Source organism: Neophocaena asiaeorientalis, unplaced genomic scaffold (genome assembly GCF_003031525.2).
Source record: "Neophocaena asiaeorientalis asiaeorientalis breed wild unplaced genomic scaffold, Neophocaena_asiaeorientalis_V1.1 scaffold78, whole genome shotgun sequence".
In the NCBI taxonomy this organism is placed as follows: domain Eukaryota; kingdom Metazoa; phylum Chordata; class Mammalia; order Artiodactyla; family Phocoenidae; genus Neophocaena; species Neophocaena asiaeorientalis.
Window position 1 is genome coordinate 294,302 of NW_020175018.1, and position 11,544 is coordinate 305,845.

At 51.6% G+C, this 11,544-nt stretch overlaps 2 protein-coding genes across 2 annotated transcripts in view; one reads left to right on the plus strand and one right to left on the minus strand.

The window, feature by feature from the left end:
• Positions 1–2,058, plus strand: part of BSPRY (B-box and SPRY domain containing) — a 34,538-nt gene extending 32,480 nt beyond the window's left edge. The window contains exon 8 of the mRNA XM_024762184.1: positions 384–2,058. Coding sequence (XP_024617952.1) covers positions 384–910 — 527 coding nt within the window. The 3' untranslated portion in view covers positions 911–2,058. The remainder of the gene's footprint in view (positions 1–383) is intronic.
• A 1,485-nt stretch (positions 2,059–3,543) lies between these two features.
• HDHD3 (haloacid dehalogenase like hydrolase domain containing 3) lies at positions 3,544–6,265 on the minus strand. The gene is made up of 2 exons (XM_024762775.1): positions 6,124–6,265; positions 3,544–4,635 (listed from the first exon to the last, which is right to left on the minus strand). Exon 2 carries the CDS (start codon positions 4,458–4,460, stop codon positions 3,705–3,707), a length of 756 nt encoding a protein of 251 aa, XP_024618543.1. The 5' UTR covers positions 4,461–4,635; positions 6,124–6,265; the 3' UTR covers positions 3,544–3,704.
• Between the last annotated feature and the right edge of the window lie 5,279 nt (positions 6,266–11,544).

The following is an 11,544-nucleotide window of genomic DNA, read 5'->3' on the forward strand; positions in this document are numbered from 1 at the left end:
GGAACAACATGCTGGGTCGTCATTTTGCCCCTGCCACCAACTTGGTGTGTGACCTCGGGCAACTCGCTTCTCCTCTCTGGGTCTTATATCTATCACAGTTAACAGATGAGGGTCTTGGACTATTAATAACTACTGTGGTCATGGCCACAATTTATTGAGCACTTATTGATGCTTGGCACTTTACATGCATCATCTCATTTGATCCTCACATCCACCCTGTGATAAGTCCTACTCTGATCCCCATTTTACAGATGAGGAATCTGAGGCTCAGAGAGTAAATGGCTTATCTGCCAGTGAGTGGTGAGGAAGCCCTTTGCTACATGGCAGGGCCAGGTTAGGGCTGAGGGTGGGCCTTGGGCAAATCTGAGAATTCTTTGTGGCAGGCACGGAGGACGTGCGTATCAACGAGAGGACTGTCAGCCCCTTCCTGCAATTGTCAGATGATCAAAGGACCCTGACCTTCAACGCCAAGAAGTCCAAGACCTGTGCAGATGGCCCGGAGCGCTTTGACCACTGGCCCAATGCCCTGGCCACCACTTCCTTCCAGGCTGGGCTGCATGCCTGGACGGTGAACGTTGAGAACAGTTGTGCCTATAAGGTGGGTGTGGCCTTAGGCCAGCTGCCCCGCAAGGGTTCTGGCAGTGACTCTCGTCTGGGCTACAATGCCTTCTCCTGGGTCTTCTCCCGCTACGACCAGGAGTTCCGTTTCTCACACGATGGGCAGCACGAGCCCCTGGCACTGCTGCGCTGCCCAGCTCAGCTGGGGGTGCTGCTGGACTTGCAGGCACAGGAGCTGCTATTCTACGAGGCAGGCTCGGGCACGGTGCTCCACACCCACCACGCGTCCTTCCCTGGGCCCCTCTTCCCAGTCTTCGCTGTGGCTGACCAGACCATTTCCATCGTCCGCTGACCTTTAGCCATGGGGAGACCAGGTCTACCTCCCCAGCACCCTTTCAGGCCATATTTCTACCCGGTGTCTTTTTCCCAGATGTTGCCTGTGCCCAATGGGCAGCTTTTAGGAGGGGTTCTGGGTACAACCATTAAAAGCCAGGTATCTGTGGGGAACCTGCTACTCCCTGGGCCTTGGTTTCCCAAATGCACTGTGCCTCTGCCCCTCTGAGGGTGTCTTGTTCACCACTTTCTCTCTGGCATCCAGCATGGTACCTGGTGCATAGTAAGCGTGCGATAAATATTTGGCCAGCAAGTGGACGTATGGACGGATGGATGGTGGATGAATGGATGGATGGACAGGTGACTGGATGCACGTGGTAGACCCTCTGGAGCAGCACTGCCCCCAGTAGATGCCGTTCTCTGGCAGAAAAGCCTGTGGCTGAAGCCCTGTCATCCCCTCAGTTCAGTGTTTCTCAGTCCTTTTCATGACATGGCATACAGAGGAAATCTTTTTCTAGCACAAGGACAGCCTGGAAGGGATTTAGAACTCCTGCCAGGCTGCTGTTGGCCAGAGGACTCCGGCCTGTAGGGCTGTGTCCTCACCCAGGTTTTGCATAGCCACTGGGAAGACTGAGGGGACTCTGTCTCCAGGTAGCCTGGCTGCGGCACACCCATTGGCAGTGCTGCCTCGGACTAGGCAGGGCTCCAGCCAGCACCCACCCGTGGCAACAGGGATGAGCTTTTTCCCCAACTGCAGCTGATGGGTGCTCCCAACTAATGCCTTCTCTAACATAATGTGGGGACCAGGGTGAGGCCTTCAAGCCAGAAAGGGCTGAGGGAGTAAGAGGGCCAGCCTTAGGGAACATGTACATTATTAAAGGTTTTCAAAGATTGAAAATTTCTTCCATGTTCTTTGTTGGTAATTGGGCATATCTCCCAGGTGCCAGCTCAGATCTTAGTGGTATGTTTGCTGGGAAAGGGATATCTTCCTCACCCCCATCCACATTCTCAGGTATAGGTGGGAGGCAGCTCAGCATACACAGCTGAAAGAGCCTGGAGACAGGGTTCTGTGCCCTGCATTGCGGAGACCAAGGGCAAGTCCCTTCCTGTCCTCTGAGGAGGTCACTTTAGAACAGTGGTCCTCCTATTTTGTTTCATCTGGGAACACAGTTCAAAGGCAATCTTACCTGCAACTTACCTATAAGGCTCTTGGGCTCAAAGATGGGGGCCAGAGGGCTTCCCTGGTGGCGCAGTGGTTGAGAGTCCGCCTGCCGATGCAGGGGACATGGGTTCGTGTCCCGGTCCGGGAAGACCCCACATGCCATGGAGCGGCTGGGCCCGTGAGCCATGGCCGCTGAGCCTGTGCGTCCGGAGCCTGTGCTCCGCAACGGGAGAGGCCACAACAGTGAGAGGCCCGTGTACCGCAAAAAACAACAAAAACAAAAACAAAGATGGGGGCCAGAGCCCTCCCCACTCTTCAGTTTGCTCAATAATTTACTTGAAACACCGGGTGGATCAAATCAACTTTTTCACTTGACATGACTTCTGAGGCCCTTGCAGCTCTGAAACCACAGCTCATGACCCATCTCCTCACTGCCCGACAGTTGGGAATTAATGTTGGGTCACCTGGCCTCAGCACCAAGCCCAAGGAAGACAGACCCACAAGAGGTTTGGCCAAGTCTGAGAAGAGCTTCCCTGCCTTTGCCTGGGCACAGTCTCTGCTCAAACCTGGGTCAAAGCCAATTTCTTCTACTTGGCACCCAAAGGCCCCCAGGCCATGCTCCCCCAACCACCAGTCCAACTCCCCACAGCAGTCTTCAGTCCACAGTTTGTGGGCCCACTGCCAGGAATGTCCCTCTTATCCCTCTGCCCATCTACGGGCCACCCCCAGCTCAGGGTCCACTCCAGAGCCCTCCCTGCCTGTTGGCACCAGAACATACACTGTGTATGCCTGTTTGTGTGCTTTTTACCTGTGGTGCCCCCTGTGCCTGGCACTGGGCAAGGCACAGGTGTCCAGTAAATACGACGTAGAGAGGTGTGTGAAGGGGGAAAGGCAGGAAGAGACATGGAATTTTAAAAGCCCAACCTACTTCAATCTCCAGTGATTCCCCCCATATTCCCTGCACTCCTGCCACCTTGTGTTCCAGTCCCTGTTCCCTGTGCTTTCCCACCCCCAAGCTATTCCTATGACTGGGGTGCCCTTCAAGACTGCCATCCTTAGGACACCTTCTCTATTCTCCCTGGATCCCCACTGCATTATGTCTTGTGTGACATGGATCCCATTCTACTTGTAACCCTGCAGTCAAGCCAATGGGCTTCGGAGTGAGACACGCCTAAATGAGAACTCCAGTACCCACAGGTACTAAGCTCTGATCTCAGGCTTCTCAGGGGAGAGTCGCAGAGCCTTCAGGGCCTGAATGAAGGGCCCAAGGACCTCTGCTTCAACCCTAGCAGTTTCTCATTTTTCCTGACTTGCATGTTGGGGTTCCACATAAGCTCTCCCATGACGAAAGGCCCTGCTGCTAAAAAGAAAGTTTGAAAGTGTTGGTTTTGAAGCTAGTTGGGCCCTCATGAATCTTGTTGGAGGTGAGGGGGGACTCATGGTAGAAAATGGACACAGGTGTGAGGAATGAAGCACCTCAGAGACCAGGAGCTGGTTAGTGGTGCAGGGTTGAATGCCCCGCATTCACTGCTTTATAGTCAGAATGCATTATGGAGGCTGCAGGGGGGCGGGGGTGAAGGCCAGATCTCAGGGAAGGAAGGAGCTCCCTGTCTCCAGTGTCTGTTGGGCCCGACCGCTTCCCTCGCCAGACTCAAAGCCCTGGGGGTGAGCCCTCCAGGCGGTCAAGGGCAGGCAGGAGATGGGACAGTGAGGGGAGGATGTGTTCTTGGGGTACAGAATCCTTGACCGCAGGGTCCAAAGGCTCAGGGCCAGCCACCAGGAAGCTGTGCATGCCCACAGCCCGTGCTCCCTTGTAATCACATTGGTAACTGTCCCCAATGTGGGCTGCCACTGCCGGTTCCACCTGAGCAAGGCGCAAGGCCTCATGGAAAATGCGGGGATCGGGCTTGGGCCAGCCGGCAGCCTCGGAGGTCAGAACAAACTCGAAGTGTTCCTGCAGACCAAGACCCGCCAGGATGTCCTCCAGTCTTCGGTCAAAGTTGGAGACCACTGCCAGCCTCAGACCTCGTTTTCGGCACCCCCTCAGGGTGGCCTCAGCCCCCTCCAACACCTGCCAGGTGCGGGAACTGCTGAAGTCCTCGTACAACTGGTCAGCGATGGGGGCCACAGCCTGGGCATCCCGAATGCCTGCCTGGTGGAAGGTCTGCAGGACCACATCCAGCCACCACTGACGGGAGGTGAGGCCACGGCTCAGGCCATAGCTGGGGAAGCTGTGGCTCTGAGCCCTATATGCCCGCCCAAAGGCCTGTCCCAGGGCCGCGGCCTCCACCTCCAGCCCGTGGGCCCGGGCCTTGGCGGCATATTCCTCCCCCACGGGGTGGCGGAGCCTGAGCAGCGTGTCCTTCACATCCCACGTCAGCAGTTTTAACTGGAGCCGACGCGCCATGGGTCTGCAGGAGGGGGGCCAGGCCACCCCACTTCCACCTCTGCCTCAGGTCCGGGGGCCTCTAGGGGAGGTGGAGCCGGACGGCACCGCGCCCAACAACCTGATGGTCTTCTCTTTCCAGGCTTCGTGGGTCAGATCTGCTGGCACTTAGGTAACGTCTTCACAGCAGAAGATCCTGGAGTGTGAGGGCAAGTGAGGTGGAAGTTCAGGCCTCGGAGTCTGAGACAGACTGGGTTCAAATTCTGACACTGCCAACTCACTGTGTGACGCTAAGAGTGTCACTCTCTGAAGCCCAGTCTCTTCATGTGTAAGAAGAGCACAGTGACTCAACGTCATAAGACTGTTGGACTAAATGAGATTATCTGTTCACTCCACCTATTATGTGCTAGATGTTGGGAAAGGGACAGATTTCTAGGCCTCATGGCATGCACAGGCATTAAAGAACAGGGGATACAGCTATCGGACAAAGAACTACATGAATACTTAAGCATAATGAAGACAGCATGTACCATGAGGAAGGATATCAATCCAGAAACCCGATTTAGTCTTTGTTGTCGGGGAACTTCCTAAGCAAGTGACGTGTCAGTGGAGATCTGAGAAAGCCTATTCAGGAAATGGAGATGATGAAATATTCCTGGCACTGGAAACAGCAAGTGCAAAGGCCCTGAGGCAGGGCAAGGAGTCTGGTGCTTTGGGTAGATAGGGGCCAGCTCAGGCAGGGCCTCGTAGGTCAGCTAAGGAAACAATTATTATGACTGCTATTACTATTGTTCGGAATGTGAAAGACAGCAGAGTCTTTGCAGACCATCTGACCCACCCCTTGACTGTTCAGCCGGGAAAGACTGAGCCAGAGAGGGGCAGATATTTGCCTAAGGTCACAGCCAGCCAGCGGCACAGCCAGGACTAGAACCCAAACCTCCACATTCTCTGGCCAGTACTCCCTTCCACTGCTTAGACGTACTTGGATTAAAAAAAAAAAAAAAAAAAAATCTGATTTTAGTGAACCTGTACAGCCCAGGACAAAAGGCAGGACAGAGCAGCCTGTTCCTACCTGTCTTAAAGCCTCTCTCAGCCCCAGATGATGACGCCTGCCTGGGTGGAGAGCCAGTGAAGGATTACCGACCCAGTGCACAGAAAACAAATTCCTCAGCCTAAAGTCTAGAGGCTGGGCGCAGCTTCTTGCCCCAGACGGAACGGATTCCAGACACGCAACCTGTTCAGCTAAAACCTGAGGGGCCAGAGTTCAGAGTGCTGCCAAGTTGTTGCTGAGGGACGGACTTGGCTGGTGAATCTGGGGACAAGCCCTAGAAGAAGTTTGTCAAGGAAATGAATTTAAGTCAGTCCGGAACTTAGGGAGACCGTCCAAAGACCCTCTCACTTTGCAGATAGGTAGACGGAGGCCCAGAGAGGGGCGGGAACTCATCCAGAGTCGCGCAGGGAGCCACTGGCATAGCTAAGACTAGAACAAAGGGCCCACAGCGTTTTCCATTTCTGGAAGCCGAAGTTGGGGCCTCTGGCTGCAGGCCTGAATTGCTCACTCTCCCTCCCCACCTCCAGGGTTCGGTGAGGCCAAAGTCCAGGTAGCCTTCTGCTAGAGCGACATCTCTACCCCTGCGGTATGCAGCGGAACCTCCCGCGCCAGTCCCCGGGGCACACGACCCACCTGCCTCGCGGGGAAGCCGGTCAAGAAAGAAGCCGCAGCCGCACGCCCGCTCGGGAAAGGGGGCCGCAGCTCAGCGGCGACCCTTTTCTCCCGTGTTCCAGCACTCCGCCTGTCTCTTCCGCCTCGCCTCGGCCCGCCCCCTACGCCTCGCCTCGCCCCGCCCCTACGCTTCGCCCCGTCCCCACCCCGCCCCCTCCCCTTCTTTCTGTCCTCTCTGCTCGCTTCCGCTGCAACTTCACCTTCCTCAACCCGGAACTCTAGTCCCCCCTCACCGAGCTCCTTTGCCCTCCCCGTCCCTGCCGTGACCCTCTCTGCCCCTTCTGAAGACCCACTCCTCCTCCCAAGGATCCGGACACCGCCCCCCACTCCCCGGAGGTAACCAGCCTGATTTGGGAGGGGGGAATTTGGGTCCCGGTCTGGCTTACTGAGTGCTGGGTAAACTTGGGCAAGGCGCTGCCCCTCTCTGGTCTGAGTCCCCCGTCGGTACTAGGAGGGAATTGCTTTCAGGTGGAAACCTGTCTTAACCCAAGACAATTTGCTGAGGGTAGAGTCCTCTGCAGTAACCTGCTGATTTTTTTTTTCTTTTGATGAAAAAAAAGTTGTCGTTCATCTCAAAAACGTTTGAAAATACAAAGTGTACAAAGTGAAAAGCAAAAGCCCAACCTCATTCATTCACTAACTGCTTATTGAACATCTACTCTGTGCCTGACCCTGTTCTTCATGGAGGATATAGCGAGAAATAAGACGGGGTTCCTGCCTTCATGCAACATGGCATGGCAGACAAAAATCAAGGTTTCAGAAGTGGTAAGAGCTATGGAGGTAGAAAACAATGGTTCCATGAGCAGTGACGAGGGACCTCTTTGGATGAACCAGTTAGGGGAGGAGCAAAAGATCTGAATGGCAGCCAGGTGAAGCTTAAGGACAAGTGCAGCTGAGCAAGGGCAATGGCCTCCCCATTTCCCAACCACCTCCCAGGGATTGCTGCAGTTTTGGTTGTTATGCTATCAGACATTTTTCTAGGAGCACACAAATATGCATGCAATCTTCTTTCTACCTTCCCTCCCCCCCCCCCCCTTTTTTTAAAAATAAAAACAAAACATCCTCCTATATGCCAAGGCTGGTCTGTTCATTTCATTCAGAACTGCCTTACCCTCACGGGGCTCAGGCCTGTGAGGAAACACAAAGGTCAGAGTCTCAGACCTTGGCTGGCAAGGGAGAGCCTGACTCCAGGCCTTTCTTTCTCTGAGTAACTTTTTCAGCTGAGAAAAGGGAGCCTTGCATGTCACAGGAAAGCCAGTGAGAGGTCCTGCTATTTTGAAACAAGCTTCTTTTTGATTCATCAGTTCAAAAATGGGTCCACTTCCTGGGTATAGTTTCCTTCCTAAGGCAGATGACAAATTCCTAGGGAGTTTCATCCTTTGATCTACCCTGTGTGGACTCTGGCCTGGTGGTTGCTCCTGGAGGGACCTGGCATGTCACAATACTGGCTACTGGCTTAGGTTATTTCTCTTTGAGAAACCAAGCTTCTTACATGAGGGCTTTTTCCTTGAGATTCTCATCCAAAAGCACTAAGTAAACCCAGGCTGGGCCCACCACACACACATCTCTCTCTCTTTAAAATTTCATTTAGGGAATTCCCCGGTGGTCCAGTGGTTAGGACTCCATGCTTGCCAAGGGTGCGGCTTCAGTCCCTGGTCAGGGAAGATCCTGCAAGCTGCGTGGCGTGGCCAAAAAAAAAAAAAAGAAAAAAAAATCAAATTTCATTTACTTATTTTTTAACTTTTATTAAAATATACATAGAGAAAAGTGCAAAGAAGTGTATATGTCCTTGAATTTTTACGAAGTGAACATACCTATGCAGTCAGCACCAAGACCAAGAAAAAGAACATCTCCAGAACCCTGGTATCCCTGTCCTCCCCAAGTCACTTACTCCCATGAAGGGGAACCACTACGCTGACTTCTAAATTCGTGGTTATACTTGTCTTTGAACTGTATCTAAATGGAATAATACAGCATGCACTCTTTTGTCTTGCTTCCTTTGCTCAAAATTTTAGTTGTAAGATTCATCCACGTTGCTTTGAGTAGTTACAGGTCATTCATTCTCCTTCCTGTGATATTCCATTATATGAATACCCCAAATTTTATTGTTGATGGGCATTTGGGTTATCTCCAGTTTTTGGTTATTACAAATATTAGAAAATGTTGCTATGGACATTCTTGCACACATCTTTTGGTCACATGTGTACACATTTCTGTTGGGTAAATCCCTAGATGTGGAATCACTAGGCTATACATACATGTATGTCCAGTTTCAGTAGATGGGGCAAGTTTTCTGAAGTGGTTGTACCAGTCGTGTGAGATTCCACTTGCTCCACGGTCTCAAAAATTGGCATTGTTGGGCTTCCCTGGTGGTGCAGTGGTTAAGAATCCTCCTGCCAATGTAGGGGACATGGATTTGAGCCCTGGTCCGGGAAGATCCCACGTGCCATGGAGCAACTAAGCCCGTGCACCACAACTACTGAGCCTGCGCTCTAGAGCCCGCGAGCCACAACTACTGAGCCCGCGTGCCACAACTACTGAGCCCACGTGCCACAACTACTGAAGCCCACGCACCCAGAGCCCATGCTCCACAACAAGAGAAGCCACCACAATGAGAAGCCCGTGCACCACAATGAAGAGTAGCCCCCGCTCACCACAACTTCTGCTCACCACAACTTCCGCGCACAGCAAGGAAGACCCAATGCAGCCAAAAATAAATAATTTTTTTTTTATGGTACGCGGGCTTCTCACTGTTGTGGCTTCTCCCGTTGCGGAGCACAGGCTCCGGACGCGCAGGCTCAGTGGCCATGGCTCACGGGCCCAGCCACTCCGTAGCATGTGGGATCTTCCCAGACCGGGGCACGAACCCGTGTCTCCTGCATTGGCAGGCGGACTCTCAACCACTGCGCCACCAGGGAAGCCCAAATAAATTAATTTTTAAAAAATTGGCATTGTCTATTTTTCAAAAAATTTTAGGCATTCTGATAGATGTATGGTGGAATCTCATTATGGTTTTAATTTTAATTTCTCCGTTGACTAGTGAAGATAACACCTTTTCATGTGTATTGGCCAAGTTTTCACTTAATTTACATGAATAACACATGAATATATCCTTGTTAGATAAAATACATGAATATAAAAATGCACTTCAAGCTAAGGTAATACATAAAAGGAGAAAGTCCCTCTAAAAGTAATCCCTCACCTCTACCCTTTGCAATCCCTCCCCAACTTTTGAGCACTGGGCTTGGAGTTAGGAGACCTATATCCAGCCTTGGTCTGCCACTGACTTGTGTGAATGTGAACACGTCCCCTTTCTGAGTCTGTCTCTCATCTATAGAATTAGAGTGGTTACTTAGTAACCTAAGTGGTTACTTAGGTTACTAAGGACCTCTTTACTTTGATAGCCTGAGCACTGTTTCCGTGATTACAAGAAACTCCATGTGTTGGGAATGGCCATTTGCCCGCATATCCATCTCCTTAGTAATTGAATTATTCTCTCCATCTTCCTTAGTAATTGAACCCCTGAGTTTTAGCTGAGTACAGGGCTGCCCCACCAGGCTCTGTTTTCCAGCCTCCCTTACACAGCTAGGTGTGACCCCGTGACTAAGTTCAGACAAGGGCAGAATGGTGTGTACAACTTTCAGGTTGGGCCCTTGTAAAGAAGCGTCATGCCCTCCATTTGCCCTTCTCTTTCAGCTGACTGAAAAGAGGACCTGATGGGGGGAACTGGACCCACCATCTATGATCACGAGATAGAAGCGGAGATGTGTTGAGGATGACAGAACGAGGCAGGAGCCATGACCCACCACCCCAGACATAGCCTGGACTACTTAGAGGGAAACGTATTTCCATCTTAAGTTACCGCTATTTTGGCTTTTGTTATAATTACTACACATGAATCCTGACTAACGCAGGGTGACGGGGGAATGACTTTAAATTGGGTGTCAGGGTAGGTTTCTTTGAGGACATGACACTTAAACCAAGATCTTAACAATGAAAAGGAAACAGCCATACAGATTTTGGAGGAAAGCATTCCTGGCAAAGGGGACGACCACAGGTGCAAAAGCTCTGAGATCCCACCAGCCGTCTGTGTAAGGAGGGAGACCTTGTCAATCATGGTGCCACATCTCCCATTCCATTGTTTATAGGGACTGAACGGAGAGGCTGGTTATGTGACCTGAGCAGGGCCAATCAGAGACCTCCAGATATTTGCTATGTGAATAATGGGATAGAAAGGATCTTTCTCTGGGATTAAGGACCATCTAAGGATCATGTTGCTGTTAAGTGGCAAAAGCCCATTTTAGAATAAAGGCAAGCTGAGGCAAACACATACGAGAACTAGGAAGGGACAGAGGTCTCCATGAGAGCCTTTGACCCTAGATCCAGCTACACTTGACCTTATTACAGCCCAATTATGGAAACCAATTACTTCCTTTTTTGTTACTGAATTAAGTTTCTGTCACTGGCAACCAAGAGTACCCAGAACAATGCAGAATATAGGGTGTTGTAAGTCACAGGCCCTGATATGTGGAATTGGCCGGCAGAGTCCACATGGGGCATATAATAGGTCAGGACTCCCCCTTCCCTAGTTGGGAAATTGGTAGTAAAATGTTTGGTTAAAATGCCTGTTGTTTTGGGGGACCCTCAACCATAGGCCCACTGAGGTAGTTTTAGGGACCTTTTTTTTTTTTAAATTAATTAATTTATTTATTTATTTTTGGCTGCTCTGGGTCTTCGTTGCTGCGCACAGGCTTTCTCTAGTTGTGGCAAGGGGGCTACTCTTTGTTGTGGTGCGTGGGCTACTCATTGCAGTGGCTTCTCGTTGCGGAGCACGGGCTCTAGGGCACGCGGGCTCAGTAGTTGTGGCTCAAGGGCTCTAGAGCGCAGGCTCAGTAGTTGAGGCGCACAGGCTTAGTTGCTCCGCGGCATGTGGGATCTTCCTGGACCAGGGCTCGAACCTGTGTCCCCTGCATTGGCAGGTGGATTCTTAACCACTGCACCACCAGGGAAGCCCAGTTTTAGGGATCTTAGAGAAACAAAAAGTGAGGACGATGGAATGTGTAGGCTATTTGTGGTGGCCTTCAGGATGTCCCAGAGACAAGCTACTGTCCATGCTGGCACATCTGAGAGGGAAATAAAAAAATCAAATCTTGTTGAGAGAGGCCCTTAATGCTCACCAAATGCCTGGAAATCTGAGAATAAAATGTCTTGTTGATTGTTAAAAACTGAGTTCTCTGCCCAAAGATAAAATTACGACTCGCAAGAAGAAGGCACACAGCAGGAGACGGGGACTGTGGAGGAGCCAGGCCCCCCAGGACCACCCAGATCCCTCCAGCTGCCTGCCTGGTCATTACTGCCTTTGTAGACAAAGCATAGTGGGGT

Bases quoted from the DNA above. Each gene is read 5' to 3' on its own strand.
- HDHD3 (XM_024762775.1), bottom strand. From the start codon at position 4,460: ATGGCGCGTCGGCTCCAGTTAAAACTGCTGACGTGGGATGTGAAGGAC.